The following is a 22018-nucleotide window of genomic DNA, read 5'->3' as shown; positions in this document are numbered from 1 at the left end:
CAAATCCAGGTAGATCCTTGAACACAAAATGCAAGCATGCACGTCGTGTGTATCATGTTACAGACGTGTGTAGCAGCATGAAAACACCCGTAAACCTTTAGGAAAACAGACTGCAGAAATAACAGAAGCTTTTCAAAGTTCACTTTGGTGCAGGAAAGAGCAGAAAGGATCCTGAGTCCAGCCCTCAAAGATAACATATCCAGCGGAGTCAGATGACACCTGTCACGTAGGCAAATGTACAGGTTCCCTACAGTAACATACCAGCATAACAACAGCAGGTAACCGGCACAACAAATAAAAACACGTTCCTGATTCTGCAACTGTACCAAACTGTTATCTAGTACAAATAAACGTGCTCTTATTCTGTGTAAACGTGTGCAGCTAGTTAACTCACAGCCCTGCAGCACATATGCCACTAATACATACTAACAGCATTATTAAATAGATGTATTTCTTTTTCAAAATAAAATACCCCAGGCCACACAGAGTTTACGGTGCATTACGTTTGCAATGTAGATTATGAATCCCTGACTGTGGGCTCCTTTCAGAAAGACTTGAATAACTTTATTAACAGAAACGCATTTTATGTCAATTGTTGTCCAGCAGCTGCTATGCAATGTATATTTCCCCAGCATAGACTTTAGCATGTTCCTCCTGCTTGTATTCCATTGAGATAACATGGAGTAGGGAATAATTATGTTTTTGACCAGAATTACTTTCTATTATTGTTTGATATTTAATTAAATGTGTACACATTCTTTAATTTAATAAAGAATGTATATATTTTGAGGAGTACAGTACGTCTCTTCACTGATATCTGATAAACTAGGTCAAGCTCGCATGAATAATAAACCAACATAAAACCGGACGCTGACTAGATCAGTTTTCAAAATAAAATCTAAGAAGACAATCTGACTGAAAATGCCTCTTTGACAGCTTCAACAGAACAAAATGCTACATAGTAGTGTAGTGCAAACAACATATAATAAACTATCTGTCAATCTGCAATTGACTAATGGTATCACATAAGTAACTACATTTCAAAATCATTTTATTTGAAATAAAAAACGTGACCGCATTAATTCCACTTGACGCTTGAGTTGGTTGAGGAAGTGCGAGCAATATCAACCGCGAATAAGTCAAATATTTCAAAGTTAAACTAATATATATTAACATTAATCCCATACACACTTGTAAACTCGATCAAGGCTTATATTTCGGGAGGAAAATCTACTTTAAAAACATCAAACGGTTGAAGCTCCGTGGTTCCCATAAGCCCACAGCTTCTGTTTATCAGGAAGGGCTTTTAGCGATAATTATATAATAAGACATACAACCCCGGTTCTGTACTATTAATTAACCCAAAATAACAAGCCTGAACGTGTATCCTCGTGTACAGTTCATAGAAAAGGCTTTAAAAAAACCTGCTCCAAAACAAGCCGGTCGATAGCAACGTTATTTCCCAACGTATTAACCCTATAATATTCTAAATACACCACTTAATATAACGAGGGGTGGATTTGCTCCATAAAGTGTGCTTCAAATCACTTTAAACACATAAATACTACCGTTACTTGTAAAGGGTGGGATTAAAAGAGTAACGGGGGTCCAGTCGGATAAAGACAGGAAACTTACCGGAGAGTTGTGGAGCCATACGGTGCGTAAAGTGTGTGTCTGTCGACGGGGTGTGTGAGTGAGTGAGTGTGTGTGTCGGTCAGAGGGACGAAGCGGTGGAGGCGTCCAGGGCCGGAGCCGCCATGTTCCTCCAGCTCAGACGCTCCTCTCTCGGCTGTTTATCTTCACAGCCCCCCCCCACCCTCCTCCATCACCGCCACCTCCACTCATCTCATTACCACTCTGCAGAGCTCAGTGTCACTCTGCCATTCTCTCTCTCTGACAGCTCTTTTACTCAACCTAAACAAATGGAGATTTTTTTGTATTTGTATGTTGTCAATGTAGACCTAATTTAAGTTTATTTTTAGCTACTGTGCATAATAAAGAACACAACACTGCATCACATTATATATTTTAATGTAGCATTACAAATTGAAATACTGACGTAAAACACAAGTAGGTATTCTTACTGTTCACTTTGTTTGACAAGTTTACTTCTTATTGATCATCAGAACCACTCTAAAATACCAGATGTTTTATTCTACAGGATTAATGCATTGTAGTCATTTATTACGAGTGGTCAAGTTGAGCAGTTTATGTAGACAATCTACAGTGAGTGATCTGACAGTCAGAACTCGTTGTGTATCTATTACAAATCCCCAAACATCAGATTGTTTCAGAGCCGGGGAACAGATGAGAGGTCGAGCACAGGTCAACGCAGAATATCTGATCAGAGAGACACTGCGTCACCATCATGACGATGATATGAGATCACATTCAGATGTTCACATGTATTATTCATTCATTTAAAAACATATCCCTAATGATGATCTCATTACTATCACAAATGCACAGTTGATTTTATTCATCATAGTCAGAAAATACAACATCACATCACTGTAGTAGCCAACAATCTCTCCACCACACCATTTCTACATCTTTCTTTATCATATACAAAATATTTGTAAAGTGTTATGTTACAGTAAGTGTAAAATCAAAGTTCTGCCCAATAAAAGTATTAGCGGATACTGCCACCTAGTGACTGACTGAGGAATAGCATCACTTGTAGAACGGGTGCTTCATTTTTCAAGAAAGAGAACAGATTTAATACAACTTTTTAAAACTTTGGTGAGAGCATATGAAAAAGAAACGTATCTAAGTGCAGCTTTGGATTCAAATATATCGATTTTTAGAAGACATCTGTTACAGTCGACACTCACATTTAATGTGTTTAAAGTCAACAAAAAAGTGCTTCCTGAGACGAAACTTGGGGAAAATTCTACCAAGGAAGACGGAAAATAAGCAATATTATTCGGTGCAAACTGTGTCTACTTTTCCATTCTCCCACTAGCCAAATGCACCTGACTTACAGACATATATACCTTAATACATGTTATTTGACACAGCAGCTCAGTCCAGGTGAGTGTGTGTTAATGGTCTGTATGCTCAGGAAACATCCAAGGCATCGAGTGTGACCTCCATCCCTGATCTATCTGTAACATATCTGTCAATCAGAGTATCTAAGGCCATTGATCAGGTTATTTTTGATTGATAAGTGAGGATATACCATTCAGCTGAATATTCCTCATCCTTACCAAATATTACATTTAAAATAGTGTCTTCATGGCGCCCAAGGATATCACAGGTTACTTCTCCATTTGATGTTCTTTGAAGATTCATTCACTGAGGAAAGAAAAAGTACACTTTTGAGTGCAGAGCATCAACAACAACACACTCAATGTATACTCCCTTTTACTCATTGTAATGTTCACACACCAAACTGATGCTTTAAGATTTAAGAGTTACATACCCAGGCTGATCTTGCCCTCTTTCTCCAGTTTCTTTAAGTGATGCACCAGGTTCACATTAGCCGCTTTGTGCAGGTGTTCAGGAGTGTCCTGGGCAGGAAACGGGAAGAAGAATGCGTCAAACTTCTGACCTCCTCAATGTACACAGAGGAGTAGCTTGGTTGTTTGAGCGCCTGCAGACCACGGGATTTCAGGTCCCTTCCATTGACTTATCCTAGCATTGGTGTCTACTTTAATGTGTTTACTTTGTATTTAAAAAAGGAACTTTCTGATTGCATCTGCTTCCACTGTGACTTTAACTTTCTATCCAGTGTGGATGCCACTAAACAGAGAATATAACTTTGCAATATTCCACATTAACTCAAGGTGTAGTATAATGACTACAGGCTGAACAAAGTACCAGACTGGATTGACGAGTGCAAACTAATCAGTCCAATTCATTAGGGTTAGACCAGCGGTGTCAAACTCAATTTCATTGCGGGCCACATCAGCATTATAGTTGCACTCAACGTTAAGGGCCAGTTGTAACTTTAAGACAATATGAATATACATAAATACATAATATATATAAAATAATGTATAATATTACATTACTGCCTCTGCATTGGATTTTTATCGGATAGGGTAATAACTTCATAATTAACTGAAAGCAGAACTCGAGGGCAAGTAATTGCAAGTCTCTTCAGTCACAAAATGAGATGCATTGTGGGACATGTAGTTTATGAGCAACGTGCTACTGTAAAGCCGCATGTAACCGTATAATAAACTTATTATATTCTTTGCAAGCTCTTGCGGGCCGGATGCCTTAAGTTTGACGTCCCTGGGTGAGAGACTGAAGCACTCTTTTGTGCTCCAGCTAATCCTAAACTTAAATTCAGAGTTAAATCCCAGGTCACGCTAAAGGGTCTTCAACATATAGTCTTCAGCGATTTGTTTCCCTGTTTCAATCAAGCAAAGCCTGATCTGACAGTAAAGTATTATCCTATCATATCGTATAGTATATGTTGTAAGGGGTTTCATATTGTTGCGTCGATTCAGTTGTCTTGTGTCTTATCTGTCGAAGAGAAACCATTATTTATTTTATTTGTATTATCATACATTTGACCTCCTTGTGTCTATTAACCTGATAAAATGTTATATTTTGCTGCATGTACCTTTTAAAGTTCTTAACAAATAATCTGAGGGGAATTTCATGTTTGTTTTTAACTTGTGCCGTGTCATTTTGTAAAGCGCTTTGAGCAGCATGTGTTGAATGAAAAGTGCTATATAAATAAAGCTTTATTATTATTATAGTGTCCGTCCCGACCTTATAGACGATCTTGACGAGCTCCATGGAGGAGAAGGATGCGCCCTCTCCCTGCTGGATGGCCTCTAGGATCTGCTGCTCTCTCTGGGCTCGGTGGCTGATGTAGTGTCTGATCTTAGAGGCAGCGTCCTGCACCACGGGGCCGTGACCTGCAGAGAGAACAGCAGGGGGTTCATTTCAACATCTGGAAGACTGCACACAACGAAGCGTCAGACTGACTGATGACTTCTGTTGTTTATTCCAGGGACTTATTTCATTGTTGTGATACGATGGTGAAAGATTCTGTCTTCGACTCCTTGAATTTATATTTTGAGAGTAATTCATTTGCAAAAGAAGAGACCAAATGCATTTTATTTACTACAGGTATTGCAATAATAATATCGTTACTTTTTTGTTGTTGAGTTCAGTTCATCTTCATTCTCCCACTACGGGAGATTGACTTAACAAATTCAACAACAAAACTATATATATTATTACATTTTATTTTTTAATTGGACATTTTATTTCAACTTCTTACGTTTAAAAGTTATTTTATTTTATCGTTTTATTCTTCATTCTGGCTTGAAATTCTTATGTTTATATGAACGTTTGACTTTATTTGTGTTAGTAAATATATCTTATATTTCAAATGTTCGTACAAACCCAGTTTCCCCCAGGATAAATAAAGTATTCTGATTCAACTATAAAAAAAAAAAAGTGTCATCCCAAGTAGTAAGCAAAGTGTATCATTTGCTCCGAAGACCAGAAACTCTGACCCGAGGAGAGATGATCGAATGCCTCAAAGAAGTGACAATAAAAGACGACACTCATCTATAATTAGCCGTGATAAACGCGTAGTAAAAACCTAATATGACTTAATATACACGGTGTGTGTTCTCCCTCACCGGGGTATATGCAGTCGGCCTGGGAGAGCAGCAGGACGTTCAGAGACTTCATGTAGTCGAACAGATCCTCGAACACGGCGGTGCCCTCTCCCAGGATGCAGTCTCCAGAGAACAGAGAGTGCTCCTCCTGCAGCAGCAGAGCCATGTGGTCGTCAGAGTGACCCGGGGTGAACAGCACTCTGGGAAAAAAGACATGGAAAACTCTCTGAATGTTGTTATCTGAGCGGGACATCAGTCAAATATACAATACTGTCCTCTGTCTTCCTGGGTTTTAACCTTTCACATGTTGTTGCTTTGTAGTGGGGGGATTTCATTGGGATTTCCTGTATTTTGAGTTTTGTGTCAAACTCAAGTCAAATCAGGCCCTTGGTGGATTTCATTTTGGCCCGCAGGATAATTTCTAATTCCTATTAGATCTGGCCCGCCGGTATATTGCACGCACACCTTCACTCCATCCTGAGGGTCTCCTCCGCTCAGAGCCTGAGCCCAAACATTGATGACCTTGCACCCAAGATGAGATGCCAAGTATCTGAGCTAGCATCACAGAGCAGCACACTGAGTTCAATGGATGCTTCCTTCTGCACTTTCTCTCAGGACAACAGGGCATGTTTGGTTTTCTCTTTGAGGGAAATAGTTTTTAGAAGCTGTTGTTGGCCTGTGGAAAAATGTACTCATAAGAAATGACTCTGGAAAAGCTGCAGATAGAGCCATAAGAAATGAATGCAACTGATTATTTAATGTTTAATGTTGTTTTTATAGGCAATCATTTAAGCTTTGTTAGTTCCAGGTTTAATATGTGCAATAAGTTCATTTCAATAAGTTCTGCAATAAACATTGAACCAGTCCGGCCCTCGACTAGTAGGGCTGTACCCGAATTTCCGAATATTCGTTCATTGGAGTACTATTCGGGTTTCAATTTCGTTATTCGGATATTCGTTTTGTTTGTTATTTGCCCGTTTTTTTTTTCAAATTGAATTTATTGAAATGTCCAATATCAACGTAAGAGCTTGTGCCTCTTCGGGGGGTGCTAACACTTAACCATAAACGTTATCGTTTACTTTCTCCGTCTTTATATGTAGATATTACTTTTCTCCATTAATCTCCGTCACGTTGTTTCCAATCAATCAATCAATGTTTATTTATATAGCCCAATATCACAAATGTTACATTTGTCTCAGTGGACTTCACAGTGTGTACAGAATATCAGTATGACAATACGACACCCTCTGTCCTTAGACCCTCTGTCCTTAGACCCTCTGTCCTTAGACCCTCACATCGTACAAGGAAACACTTCCAGAGAAAACCCACAGTTTAAGGGAACATGGGAGAAACCTCAGGGAGAGCAACAGAGGAGGGATCCCTCTCCCAGGACGGACAGACGTGCAATAGATGCCGTGTCTAAATGTGTGTGTTTCCAAAGCAACAACAACTTCCTGTCAACAGCGCTACCTCTCCTTCAAAATAAAAGCATGTCCATAAATAGGAAGCCAAGCCAAATTATACTTAAGACATATACAACTGCAACGAAAGTAACAAACACAATGCGATATCCTTTTCCATTTCAAAGAACACAAATTGGGTTACATTAACAAATAACTATAAAACAACAATACTGTAGTAGAGTAACAAAATGAATGGCGTGAATACACCGAAATACACGAGTTGAAGCGGTTCGCTGCTGATTACTAATATGTTTTGAATTTTATTCTTCCACTGTATCTTTAACACAAAAAGTGCATGTTTCAGCATTTTGGGTACAGAGAAATGTCAAAGGTGGGACAGAAAATGTCCTCCAATTCTTAAAGACCCATAAATATGTTTCTGTAATAAGGTCTCATGTTGGTCCACAGGAAGGGGCGGGACTTCCCCTCTCTGTGAACTCTCTTCTTTTACTGATGACTCTCCTGTTTCTGTTCAGAGTCTTTCAGGCTGGTGGGAGGATCCAGTCGCTGTGAAGGAGGACTTCATAGTCGTCGTCGTCGTCCCCCCGCGGGCAGAATATTCGCTGCTACCTAATATCCGGAGCCTGAAAAATGGTATTCGGGACAGCCCTATCGACTAGTACCCATTTTTTTTATTTTGGCCCACTGTGTATTTGAGTGAGTCTATGTTGTTGTCTAATGTTTTTATAATTGTTATGCTATGACGATGGTATTTTGTTTTTGTGTTTGTTTTGTACAGCCCTTTGAGGCATTTCTTGTGATTTGGGGCTATAATACATTTCGATTTGATTTATGTGGCATGTTTCTAATGATTATTTAGATTATAATTAGTTTTTAGGGTGACTTTGCAACATACGTTCTGCCCGCAAAATGTAAACAACATTAAAAGCAATTTTCTTTCAAATTTAAAAATATTATATTAGTATACAAAAAAGAAAGAACAATTTAGCGAATGACATATTACCCTTGAAAAATATATATATAAACAAATACATTAATTGATGAATAATAATAAAAATAAAAATAAATAAGCCATGATATGGTTTGTTATTAAATACAAATACATGTAACACACATTATGTCGTTAATCTTGCACACTTATCTCTTCAAAATATCTTTAATTGGAGCAATGATTTTTATTAAACGATAACCTTAGTGCATATAAATCACAGTGTGTCTTTTGTGTGTTTTCACTTCCTGCAAAGCTACTAAAAGTCCTGCCGGTTTAAAAAACTCCTAATATAACTTGTATATAAAGTGAACTGACTTCAGTGTGGCGCCTTCGGTCTGGACGACATCTCCGTCTTTCAGATAAGTAACGCTTTTGTTTCCGGCTGTTTCTGTGACCTGGCTGGAGCGAGGCAGTTTGCTGACTCGGACCTCAGAACCTGCAGGAGGAGAAACAGAGAAATATCTGTATCATTTATTTTTTTAACAGGATGAGTTAAAGGACATGACATTCAAGATTTCATGACACCAAGACATTAATTGGCAACAAAATGTGACTTAAATTAAATAGTACCAATTAATACTTCATCCCCACTAATTTTTTCAAAAACAAACACTGATCACACACACACACACACAAAAGTAGAAGGGTTTTATTTTTGGTGACGTCTAGATACATTTGTAATGATGAATCAATTCGAGATTCAAGTATCAAGGCTTTTTTGTCATGTGCACATTAGCTACAGTGTAGATATGGCACTGAAAAACGTAAGTCACAGGCTCCTCCAACAGTGCAACATGAATATATATATATAGGACATAGAACAAATAAAACAGATAAAATAGTGCAAGACAATGTTTTGAGATGTGCAACAAAGTGTGAGGTCAAGCGAACTGACATTAAAACACACTTTTACTGTGGGAAATCACCTCTGATAGTGTCCTAAAGGCAGAGGTGGGAAGTAGTGCAGTACAAATACTTCGTGACTGTACTTAAGCACATTCTTCTGGTATCAGTACTTTACTCCACTACTTATTTTTCTGACGACTTTTTACTTTGACTTCTTACATGTTGAACACAAATACGCAGAGGCGCGGGAACGGGAAGGTATTTTGAGTGGGGGTGCTGGACTCCAGTGAACACTATTACGGGCACTATAGAGCACGCACAAAAGCACTCCCCACACGCAAACACACAGTACACCCGCGACTGTTACAATGAAGGCTCGATAATCAGCTCACGGCATATAGGCAGGGGTAAAGTGCTGTTTTTTTTACGAGTGGGGAGCGGACCTCACCTCCTCTAGGGGGGTCCGGGGGGATGCTCCCCAGGGAAGATTTTTTTTAAATATTGAAGTTAAAAGCATCAATCTGGTGCACTTTGAGAGCAACATGAAGAGATCTATGGATACATCTCTCAACACCCAGATGAAACACAACTGTAAGCATATGTTCTTTTTCTTTATGGATATTTTACAAATCACTCTCCTTTCAAACTGTATTCTTGTTTTACTGCCATATAGTATTTCATAACTGTTTTTCCTTTATTCTCTTATTTTTTTTATAACTATAGTGATCATATGAAAGTGTGCCGCGGAAATAATCTTTTGAACAATTTGTGACCAAACCGTTTGAGACCCACTGAGATAACTTAGACTAAAGTGAACTATCTAAACACTCAGAGAGTCCTTTAGCTCACCTGAGCCTCTCAGTCTGAGAGGAGAGCTCTCCTCCAGCTTGTTGTGGAACCAACAGCTCCGTATGTCCGTTAGTGCAGCTAGCTAACCAGATGCTAACAACACGGTCCCTGCTGCTGGCACCGATCCCTCTCTCACTCTCTCCCTCTCTCACACACACTAAATGCGCTATGTCCACACACACACACACACACCACACACACAAAACACACACACACACCACACACACACACACACACACCCACACACACACACACACACACACACACACACACACACACACACCACAACACACACCACACACACACACACACACACACACACACACACACACCACACACACACACACACACACACACCACACACACACACACACACACACACACACACACACACACACACACACACACACACACACACACACACACACACACACACACACACACACACACACACACACACACACACACACACACACACACACACACCCGAGCTTGAATGACACAAGCACACTTTTATTTCCATGCAACTCTCTGATTGGTCTGGTGTCTTGCCTCTGTTGCATTCACTGAACACGGGAAATTACAGTCCTGCCGTCCTCTCTAGTGTCTTGATGAGGTTCACGTAAAACACGGTTAATGTATTATATTATTGAGGTAGAATTGTCCGGGGCTACAGAAAAAACATTCGGGGCAGGCCAAAATATTATTTTACCAACAATGTGGAATTTATTGGCTACATATTACACAGATTATGCACAGCGGGAGCAGCCATAACCGTCAAATAATAATTCCGCTAGGGGGTGCTGCAGCGCCCTCAGCACCCCCCTTCCCGCGCCCATGCAAATACCTGTACTTTCTACTTCTTACATGTTGAACACAAATACCTGTACTTTCTACTTCTCACATGTTGAACACAAATACCTGTACTTTCTACTTCTTACATGTTGAACACAAATACCTGTATTTTCTACTTCTTACATGTTGAACTCAAATACCTGTACTTTCTACTTCTCTCATGTTGAACACAAACACCTGTACTTTCTACTTCTTACATGTTGAACACAAACACCTGTACTTTCTACTTCTTACATGTTGAACACAAACACCTGTACTTTCTACTTCTTACATGTTGAACTCAAATACCTGTACTTTCTACTTCTTACATGTTGAACACAAACACCTGTACTTTCTACTTCTTACATGTTGAACCCAAATACCTGTACTTTCTAACTTCTTTCATGTTGAACTCAAATACCTGTACTTTCTACTTCTTACATGTTGAACTCAAATACCTGTACTTTCTACTTCTTACATGTTTGAACTCAAATACCTGTACTTTCTACTTCTTACATGTTGAACTCAAATACCTGTACTTTCTACTTCTTACATGTTGAACTCAAATACCTGTACTTTCTACTTCTTACATGTTGAACTCAAATACCTGTACTTTCTACTTCTTACATGTTGAACTCAAATACCTGTACTTTCTACTTCTTACATGTTGAACACAAATACCTGTACTTTCTACTTCTTACATGTTGAACTCAAATACCTGTACTTTCTACTTCTTACATGTTGAACTCAAATACCTGTACTTTCTACTTCTTACATGTTGAACTCAAATACCTGTACTTTCTACTTCTCTCATTTTCCAAACAGCTGGTTCCTTTAGTCTGAATGTGTGTTTGGTGCGTGATCATTATTCTTTAGAGTCATTGCGTGCCCTATTGATTTGAACACGATCCGTGTATCCATCATTTCCTGGTCTTCTCTAAAGAAGAGGGACCAATGGAAACGTTGTCATGTTGCCGTTGTTCAGCATGGAAACATTCATTAGCTAACAATGACATTATTGTTCTATTAATATAAAGGGAGGTCAGGTACTCTTTAAAACAGCTGCTAGTTATGGCTACTTTTTACTTAAGTACATTTCAAAGCCTTAGAAGTTTAGTCAGTACTTATAATATTTTTAAACACAAGTATCTGTACTTCTACTTGAGTAAAGGATGTGTGTACTTTTACCCTCTCTGCCGAAAGGTCATTAAACTGAACCAAACCAACTTAACCAGAGCTGCAGGGAATATATTTGACCTTATTTCCCATTTTAAGTGTCCTCACCAGTGATGTCCCGGCAGATGTCCTCCACCCCCCCGATGTGGTCGTGGTGCCAGTGAGTGACGATGATCTCCTGGATGCTGGTGTTGAACTGTTTCAGAGCGAGCTTCAGACTGCTGATGTATTCAGGAACAGCTGATTCTCCAGTGTCTATCAGCACTCTCCTGAAATACAATCACACACATATTAGAATATACTTTCCGACAAGCTTTAAAAGTGGCTTTCCAACTTCATATGCACCAATGTCTTAACCATGTACATGCATTTAGGCTGAGCAGAGCGATATGGAGAAAAATCACAATATTTCTGATCAAATATCACAATTTAGATTTTGTGATAATACTAATAATCATCAGTAGTGTGGATAGAGAAGTTGGTAAAGAGCAAACACAGTCTGGAAAATCACAAAACCAGGAAAAAATACATTTGCGATTTTAGAAATCTTAAACTATATCTAGTCTCAAATGACGTACTTGGTACCCATGAATTGCTATATAGATATAATATCGATATATCTAGCCATGCTTTCTTTCTTTCTTTCTTGTTTTCTTTGCATACAAGTTAACCCATGCATTTGTGTTTGAACTTTAGGTATCACGATGTTTGTATTGTGCACTAATTATGTTTATTTAAGAAGGTAATGTACACAATATGTTATGAGAATAAAACTCATGCATTGCCTCTAGACTACCTGCAAAAGAACATGTGTATTTGAAAAACAATGTAGTCTATTTATGAGAGGATAACCCAAATGATTCCCTTAAACCACATGTGTCAAACTCAAGGCCGGGGGCCAAATCAGGCCCTTGGTGGATTTAATTTCGGCCCGCGATCCTTGTGGATAGCAGGGCTGGACAGGCTCCGTTGGAGATCGTGGTCGTTTACGCTGACTTGTGAGAAATCTTTCCATTTTCGATCTGTGTTCACATACTGAGAATTATAACAACATTAGCCAAGTAACAGCTTGCGCTTTAACTTACAACGACCCCTGATAGATCTCGCGAGAATGTGTATACATATAGATTAGGGGTGTAACGGTAACCGTACCGAAATTATTCGAGAACGTGAACGACTTTTTGGAAGTAATCTCATGCCCCGGCCACACGAGGACGAAAACGGCTAAACGCATAGGATTAACTCAAACGCAATCGCAAAAAAGCTTCCGTCCACACGCAATAGTCATCCGGATAGTGTCTGTCCACACGAGACAGCTCCGTTTAGCTCCAACCGCTGGAGAAGCTGCAGTACATGCAGGAGCCTGTACGTGGCGCTGTAACTTCCTCCACAAAAGCAGCGAAGAAGCATGGTTGTCATGGTTGCCCTTCTGTTTATTCTCCGCGGTGGGGGCCGAGGGAACCGGGCAGAGTTTTTCGCCAGTCAACGTGTATTAAAGTTTAAACCTTCCGACAAAATTATAAAAGTGCCGGTCAAAGGTCTTCTTTGTTATTTATTGAGCTTTAAAACAAATGAATAACGACTCTATATAATATAATAATAAAATACATGGAGCCTCTTTTTCCTCCCTCTCTTCGGACAGCGCCAGTGTCTGTCTCATGCAGCAGCTGATCCAGTAATGAGTGACCCGGCCGACAGTAAAAATAAACATATTTATAACTAGTTTAGGTAGTTTGAGAGGTGTCTCCGTCCTGTCAGATTAGACTTCACTCGCGTTTAGGTCCATATCGAGAGAAAGAGAAATAATCTGAATTCAGTGTGCAGTTTACTTTGACGCGGGGGTGAGCAGCAGAGGTGGGGAGAGGCGGGGCTATTGCCTCATCATTATCAGAAAATGATCGTATAGGGCGTACACATGGAGTCGTTGGACCCCCCAGAGCGTTGCGTATGCCGTTCTATCCACCTTGGGACCCGTTATCGTTTCCGCAGTCGTTTAGTGCCGTATTCGGTCGTCCTCGTGTGGCCGAACGGTCTATATGACACTAAACAGTAACGCAAACGACCGTTTTCGTCCTCGTGTGGCCGGGGCATCAGGTGCTGCGTCGCAGCATTCAGAGTAATTTGCTCACATTGGGTTCAACGCGTCATAGAGCGAGCAAGTCATTTCATTGGATGGGAGGCATACTATGAGAGCTGGTCAGAGGGATGCGTTCAAATGTAGTCAGTAATTCGAGGAACTGTCAAAAATGTATGGCGAACGCAGATAAAGTTGAGCTCGAAAATCCTCCAGCATCATTGAAGTCTCCGGTTTGGGAACATTTTGGTTTCGCAGTTACGTACAAGGATGACGGACAAAGACAGGTGGACCGAACCAAAGCTGTTTGTCGGCATTGTTCAACTAAAATTGGTTACGCGGCTGGCAATACATCAAACTTGCACACTCTTGAAAAGGCATCACCCCGAACGTGAATATCACCGGTACCAAAAGAAAAAAGACTGAAGTGCAAACCCAACTCCCACTAGCATTTAAGCCTCCACCACTCGCAAAGAGTTCAGACCGAGCCAAAGCTATTACAAACGCCAAATATCCTTATGTTGCCATGTTAGCAAAGCGCTACCTGGCTGTATCTGCTACCTCTGTCCCTAGTGAGAGGGTTTTCTCCACAGCAGGAGACATTGTTAGTGCCAGCAGATCTGCCCTTTCGGCAAGCAATGTGGACTAGTTCATTTTTCTTTAAAAAAACATGAAAATACAATGACAAGCAAGTCATAATGTCAAACTGGCTACAGTACAGTTCAAATACAGATTATTTCAGTTCATCGAAATGCTGCACCTTAATGTTCATTTTATTATATTTTGTATTTATTTGAGTGAATATTCACAGTTTAATAATAATTAAAAACCCAAAACTAATAGTTTATGTTTTGTGAGTACTAGTACAGTAAAGTTAAAATACAGATTATTTCAGTTCATCGAAATGCTGCACCTTAATGTTTATTTTATTATATTTTGTATTTATTTGAGTGAATACATTATTCACAGTTTAATAATAATAAAATATATATATATGTTTTGTTTTGTGAAAAAAATCTGCTGTACCGAAAATGTACCGAACCGAACCGTGACCAAAAAACCGAGGTACGTACCGAACCGAAATGTTTGTGAACGTTACACCCCTAATATAGATACATTTTCATAACAAAACAATGGGGTTGCTAAGCCGTTGCTAGGCCAATTGTTGGAGTTACTATAGCAACTCCAAGCTACCCCCTGGCGCCGCCCCTGCCCACAGGATAATTTCTAATTACTATTAGATCTGGCCCGACGGTATGTTGCACGCACACCTTCACTCAATCCTGAGGGTTTCCTCAGCTCAGAGCCTGAGCCCAAACATTGATGACCTTGCACCCAAGATGAGATGCCAAGTATCTGAGCTAGCATCACAGAGCAGCAACCTGAGTTCAATGGACGTTTCCTTCTGCGCTTTCTTTTCTTGCGACAACAGGGCATGTTTGGTTTGTTCTTTGAGGGAAATTGTTTTTTTTGAAGCAGTTGTTGGCCTGTGGAAAAATGTAATCATAAGAAATGACTCCGGAAAAGCTGCAGATAGAGCCATAAGAAATGAATGCAACTGATTATTTAATTTGTAATGTTGTTTTTAAAGTTAATAATTTAAGCTTTGTTGGTTCCAGGTTTAATATGTGCAATAAGTTCATTTCAATAAGTTAGAACTGCAATAAACATTGAACCAGTCCGGCCCTCGACAAGTACCCATTTATTATTATTTTGGCCCACTGTGTATTTGAGTTTGACCCCCCTGCCTTAAACTGTGCAGAAGAATATGTATATTTCAAAACTCCAAAAAACACTCCAAATTATTGTTATTTTTATATTAAATATATGCCGAAATAATCAGTAAAGTCTTGCAATTCAGTACACATATTAAGTATTGGTCTATAAACAATGGATTGTACCCTACATGCAATACAACACTAAATGTAGAGACATGTGAATGGACTTTGGCTTGACGTCATCTTCCATGAACTGCATGAGCGTCAAACCAAACTGTAATGGTTGTTATCAAAAATAAAGGTATTCTGCAAATTGAATAATACACATGAAGTGGACTGGTGTCACCTTTCCCCGGTCCCGACCAGGTAGGTGTTGGTTCCCTGCAGGGTCATCGGTCCCGGGTTGCACCCCAAAACCCGAACCACGCGCGCGGACAGCTGCTCTATCCGGGGGATCACTGCACTCATACCTGCAGATTATACTAACTCACCCGTAACGTACAACAACAAATCATATGCAGGTTAAAGTCCAACCTCGAAAACAGGAAATATCACGGAAACTGCATGTGGTCAATGTTTACTTCCGGTGTGCGTCAGAGCTGCCTTCAGAATAAAAGTGTCTTTGATTTTGATGAGAATGATGATACTGTACAAACTTAAGCAGTATCAGATTGATAAACAAAAATATTATTGATTTACAAATTATACATAAACAAATTATCTACCTAATTACACATTCGAAAAAAGTAATCCCACCCCTTCTCCCAAAGATTAAATTATTAACATATATATATTTTTTTCATTTAACAAATTGTAAATCTAAATGTATGTCTAAATACAATATACATTACAATTATAAATAGATTATATCATTATTACTACAATATATATATATCATTATATTATTATTTTACGTTGTATGTCATATTTTACAAGACAAATTCAGGATTTAATGTTAATATTATTTTTGATACTAAAAGTGGTTATATTTAGTTGAAGTGTTTTCATACAAGAGCTTCTATTGCATGCTACATTCAATTTATATTCTGTAAATTGGATTTAAGCACACAAATGACATAGTTTCTATATTATTTTATTAAGAATTGTTGTTTTATTAGCCATTTTAAATTAATTAAAATGGAGTATATTGTGGTATAACCTTGCTGAAGTATATTGATTTCCCTGCTCCAATAACGAGTTTATTTTTCAATTAATTTTCGTTTATTCTTCTCTCCAAATTGTGATTTATTTTGTCACAGCTGTATGTTACCACACATAAGAAATTAGTGGAGAAATAAATAAATGTTAGATACATATTAATTAATGGTAATCATTTTTGTATTAAGTTTTAATATTGTATTATTAACCTAAATTATGTAAAGCAGCTTCTTGACCTCTCCTGTCACCAATTTTCCAATTACACAAACACAGTATATCAAATTAAATACATCCAACAGCTGTTACCCATACAAATGCTTTCACACCACTAAATAAACACATAACTGCATTGATTTAGCGCCGTTAAAAGAGCAAACCCAGCTCCAGCCAGGCTAGTAACAATTGAAGAGGCCCATTACAGGACATTTACTGAATATCTGTCACAATAAATGTCATGTGAACACAGAATATGTCAGTAACACAAACTGAACACCAGGTGGCGCCATTGTCCAGTCTGATCATGGCTCATTCACCTCGTAAACTCAAACACGTCCTGGATTATCAGCATTTCTCACACTTTCCCAGACGTTTTATTACTAGATGCAAATGATAATGATGTTTTCCAATTCCTCAAAGAATCTGGCTTAACGACTGTTGCTTTTGTCAAGTGGGTGTTTTTACCACAAACATATCATTAAAAGCTATTTAACCACATAACACTAAATTGCTGCTTCTCTGTATCTGATCCTGACGTTTGACCTCTCTGTAGGCGGGGTTCATTAAATGTACCATAAATATAGACATCTGACATTTTGTAGCAATATAAGGAAGGTTTTAGAGATATCTTAACCCTCCTATTGTCTTCGTCCCCCCCCCCCCTTACTTTGGTGTTCACGGTCAAATTTGACTGCTATTACATTAACACAAAAACCATTAATCATCACCAAATTTCATTTCACACCCTTTCAAACTGTACATATTTACGGAGCCCCCTAGAGGACATGGAGAAGAAAACATAAATTATTTGAACAAAACAAAAATAATATATATATGTATATCGCAAAACCTTTGCGAGATCTCGCAAAACCCCGTTGCAGTTTGTAGACGGTCCCTAAGCACTCCTCTCCCTCCTCAAGCTGCAGATTGTGACCAATTATTGATGTTTTGTTCTGATGATGGCGCGTATCGAACTGTTCTGATAAAAACGACTCTGTAGATCGTTGTCTACCTTGCTATGATTGTAAAGTCATGTTGTTTGTATTTTTACAACGTTATGTTCATGAGTTATTGATCCGCGAAATTCGAATCCGTCAATAACTCAGCTCAGAGGGACGTGCATGTCCCCTCGCTCTGAGTGTTCTCTTGAGGTGTTTTTCACTTATGTGAAACCCGTGCCTATTGCCAAGCACTGATGTTATATTTACATTACATTACATGTTACTTGTTAGACGCTTTTATCCAAAGCGACTTACATACTCCTTTAGAGCAATCCCCACAGGAGCAATTTGGGGTGAAGTGTCTTGCTCAGGGACACAACGACATGCTGACTGCAGTGGGGTTTGAACCTGTGACCCCCTGATCCCAACACCAACGCACTAGTCCACTGCGCCACACGCCTATTATATCTTTACACTTAAGGCCAAGCTCAAAGTGAAATCGATGAACCGCTCCATTGTTGTGGTTTCTGTGTTGCCGTAGCAGCCAAACTGACCAGGAAATACATTGAGCTAAATGAAAGGTTTTGCAATATCTCGCAAAACATTTTGTTTTTTTCAAAGAATTTTTTTCTTCTGCTCCATGTCCCCTAGGGGGCTCCGTACATATTGTATCAGACTACTGGTATACATGAAACACTTTAGTAAATATACAAAGAATAGACACCGAACATGTATTGTGTGCCATGTGTGATCCATGTGGGGGGATGGGCACATAAGAGCGGGAAATGTGTGCAATTGTTCCATGTGGGTGTGTGTGTGTGTGTGTGTGTGTGTGTGTGTGTGTGTGTGTGTGTGTGTGTGTGTGTGTGTGTGTGTGTGTGTGTGGTGTGTGTGTGTTTTATCTGATCCGGATGGTTACTAATTCCTTTTCTTTATGGCGGTCATTTTTGCCGGGAACACCACAGGTGTTACAAAGTTGACTAAATCATCCAAAATTCAATGAAAGTGGTGATAAGCAATTGTATATGTTCAAATGTCTACTGTGAAGGATGTCATAAAGCCTTAATGCAATCGAATGTAAAACAAAAAAGTTATGATTGATGAAAGTAGTAAATTGGTCAGACTTGACCCGAAGACAACAGGAGGGTTAAAGGCAGTGGCGAGCCGTCAGGGCCCTCTAGGCCCTCTGTGAGGCCCAAAGATATTCTAAAAAATAATATTTGAAAACATTAAAAAAATAAAATTTTATTTTTAATATTTTTTTGTTGTTACATTTTTCATTAGTTTTACCAAAATAACTTGATTTAATTATATTTAAAATAATATTTCAAAGAAATAAATCCTTCGAATCTGCCTGCTCAGTTTCTGTTGGAATGTGAAGGGTTAAATGCCGTCTCTGCGAGTTGTGAAGACGGGAGAGCTTGTTGGTCCCTCTCTACATTCACAGAGGGCCAGCTATAGTAACTCAACGAGAGAGTAATGTCAAATGACAGTACAATTGACCAATCATATCTTCCCTCTAAATGGGCGGGCTTTATTTTCGCGGACTTTATGACAAGTTCCGCCCGCTGTGAGGTCTATGCAAGTGGTGCAGTGACGCGTCCTAAAACCCGGAAGTAAGCTTCGCTCGGATTCCCTCGACAGAAAGCAATGGGATTTCTCCAGAGGATTTTGGAAAATAGCTCGAAATAAGGTCTGTGGAAAACGAACCTGTTAGATAAATGCACGTTGTGTTCAGCCGGATAATATCCACATGTCTATCCTACTTTTATTATTTTCGAATCATAAATCTAAACGATAGATTTATGATCGATAGATTTATAATTAGCATAAATTCGTTCATGATGACATCGTTGCGAAATTATTAACCGAGTAATTTTCAAGATTGAGTTACAATGATAAACTGGAGTGGCAAAGGATCAGCTGAATGACCCGCCATCAAGTGCTTCATCCAAAAGGACAGGAGGATGGACTTTGTGTTTCAGTGATTTATCATCAAAGGTAGGCCTAAGTCATTTTCAATGCGGGCCGCGGTGCCGACTTAATTCATTTGTAATTGTTACTTGGCTGTGGGTGCCCTGTCATGATAGGTCTTTATATACATGGTGTTGTTTTGTGTGGTAGAGGGTCGCTGTCATTGATGCGTTTTGCACCCCGGGCCGCTGTTTTGATATTTCGCTGAAGTATACGCTGTGACGTAATAACTCTTCTTTTTTTTCGAGGGGGGGTGGTCAGAGGGCCTAGGTATAAAAGTCACGGCTCGCGACTGGTTAAAGGAGTTTTGCATTATAATGACTAGCCTGATGAAAATGCAATCACAGTTTTCCTTAATTAACAATTCTAATTCAGTTTACATTGATTTCAGGCTGAACGGCCTCCACTGGCTAAATGGCTCATTTATTTTGTCTGTTTGTAATTTCAAAGTGTTTAGTGGATATGTTTGAGACTGGCTCTATCTGAGGTTATCTGCATTATTGAATACAAGATGTTGTGTAACGGTTTTTGTTTTTTTCATCGTATTTTTTTATTTACCTGTATTTATTTATCTCGTTTTGCACATTATTTATTTACCTCCCTATATTATATAAATATTTTTCATTTATTTACTTTAGCCAGAGTAAAGATTCTCACTTTTTTAGGAAATCAAAAAATTCTCACTTCTTGATAAAGAAAATCCTCCTGTTTTACATTTCTGAATGTGTGAGAATAGGTTTCTGCTAAATAAAAATAATGGATGAAGATATTTGTGGTCGTTTTGTCTCTTTGAGGTATTTTAGTTTGCGTTTATTCGTCATGTTATGTCTTTGCAGTTTTTGTGTGTCTTTTTGTAGCTATTTCGGTCTATTTGTAGTCACTTCGTAGTCAGAGGTGTCTTTCTGATGGGGGGGGGGGCAGGAAGAGAGCCTGACATCCTGCCTCTCATGAACATATACTTATAAGTACACAGATATCTGAATATAAGTACACAGACTGAGGACGGAGACATCATGGAGCACCTGCTGCTGCTGCTGAGCTCCGGTAACTGCTTTTAATCTGATAGGAACATGTAGTCATGGTGACAGGAAACCACCTGTCATCTGTCCCCAAAATAAACTTGACGCCTTTTCCTGCTCAGAAACCCTATGTCAGAAACGCTCTACACTCACAAGTCAAGATTCCTCTTTAAGATTGTCACCATGACTGCAGTTTTCAGCAGATTACATGATATGAATAGTTCAGTCAAACACCTCACATGATTTTATGTTTATTAGAAGCTAGGCTCGGGCGGGCCTCATCACTTTAGATTTACACAGAACACTGAGGGATGGTTAGATAACTCTCCCGCGAGTCTACAGTTGGATGCCGGGGTGGTGATCAGCTGCAACCATAGACTGTATATGGCTGCAACCATAGACTGTATATGGCTACAACATGAACGCAGCAGTAGCATTAGCAACCGTAGCATTAGCAGCATTAGCATTAGCAGCATTAGCGAGGCAGATCTGGCACCTTAAATAGAGCGGCAGGTTTAGGAGAATGTGTTTGATTGGTTGTAAGAGAGACGAGGCACATCACGTGTACTGTGAATGTATCATTGGTGCTCCAGCTCTTCCATTTATTATTAATATGCACAAGTTGTTTAAATATCTGCTGCATCGTGTTTAAATATCTGCTGCGTCGTGTTTAAATATCTGCAGCATCGTGTTTAAATATCTGCAGCATCGTGTTTAAATATCTGCTGCGTCGTGTTTAAATATCTGCTACATCGTGTTTAAATATCTGCAGCGTCGTGTTTAAATATCTGCTGCATCATGTTTAAATATCTGCTGCATCGTGTTTAAATATCTGCTGCGTCGTGTTTAAATATCTGCAGCATCGTGTTTAAATATCTGCTGCGTCGTGTTTAAATATCTGCAGCGTCGTGTTTAAATATCTGCAGCATCGTGTTTAAATATCTGCTGCATCGTGTTTAAATATCTGCTGCGTCGTGTTTAAATATCTGCAGCATCGTGTTTAAATATCTGCTGCGTCGCGTTTAAATATATGCAGCGTCGTGTTTAAATAGCCTATCTGCTGCATCATGTTTAAATATCTGCTGTGTCGTGTTTAAATATCTGCTGCATCATAAACAGACAGACGCTCTTGTGTTTTGGTTTGCTGTACATTATAAATGCTAGCTATTCAATTTGTTATCATTCTGCCAATCTTGCTGCTGCTATA

The 22018-nt window shown here is 39.1% G+C and overlaps 2 protein-coding genes across 2 annotated transcripts in view; both read right to left on the bottom strand.

Annotated features, from left to right (window-relative positions):
- Positions 1 to 1801, bottom strand: part of LOC117563170 (nuclear receptor coactivator 2-like) — an 81994-nt gene extending 80193 nt beyond the window's left edge. Inside the window, exon 1 of the mRNA XM_034241350.1 lies at positions 1636 to 1801. The gene's annotated coding sequence lies outside the window, so the exon portion shown is untranslated. The remainder of the gene's footprint in view (positions 1 to 1635) is intronic.
- A 213-nt stretch (positions 1802 to 2014) lies between these two features.
- On the bottom strand, positions 2015 to 16069 carry lactb2 (lactamase, beta 2). Its single transcript, XM_034241347.1, has 7 exons — positions 15850 to 16069; positions 11820 to 11980; positions 8322 to 8442; positions 5613 to 5791; positions 4729 to 4877; positions 3425 to 3512; positions 2015 to 3297 (listed from the first exon to the last, which is right to left on the bottom strand). Exons 1-7 carry the CDS (start codon positions 15969 to 15971, stop codon positions 3254 to 3256), a joined length of 864 nt encoding a protein of 287 aa, XP_034097238.1. The 5' UTR covers positions 15972 to 16069; the 3' UTR covers positions 2015 to 3253.
- Between the last annotated feature and the right edge of the window lie 5949 nt (positions 16070 to 22018).

Source organism: Gymnodraco acuticeps, unplaced genomic scaffold, assembly GCF_902827175.1.
Source record: "Gymnodraco acuticeps unplaced genomic scaffold, fGymAcu1.1, whole genome shotgun sequence".
NCBI lineage: Eukaryota > Metazoa > Chordata > Actinopteri > Perciformes > Bathydraconidae > Gymnodraco > Gymnodraco acuticeps.
This window is presented reverse-complemented; position numbering and strand designations above follow the sequence as displayed.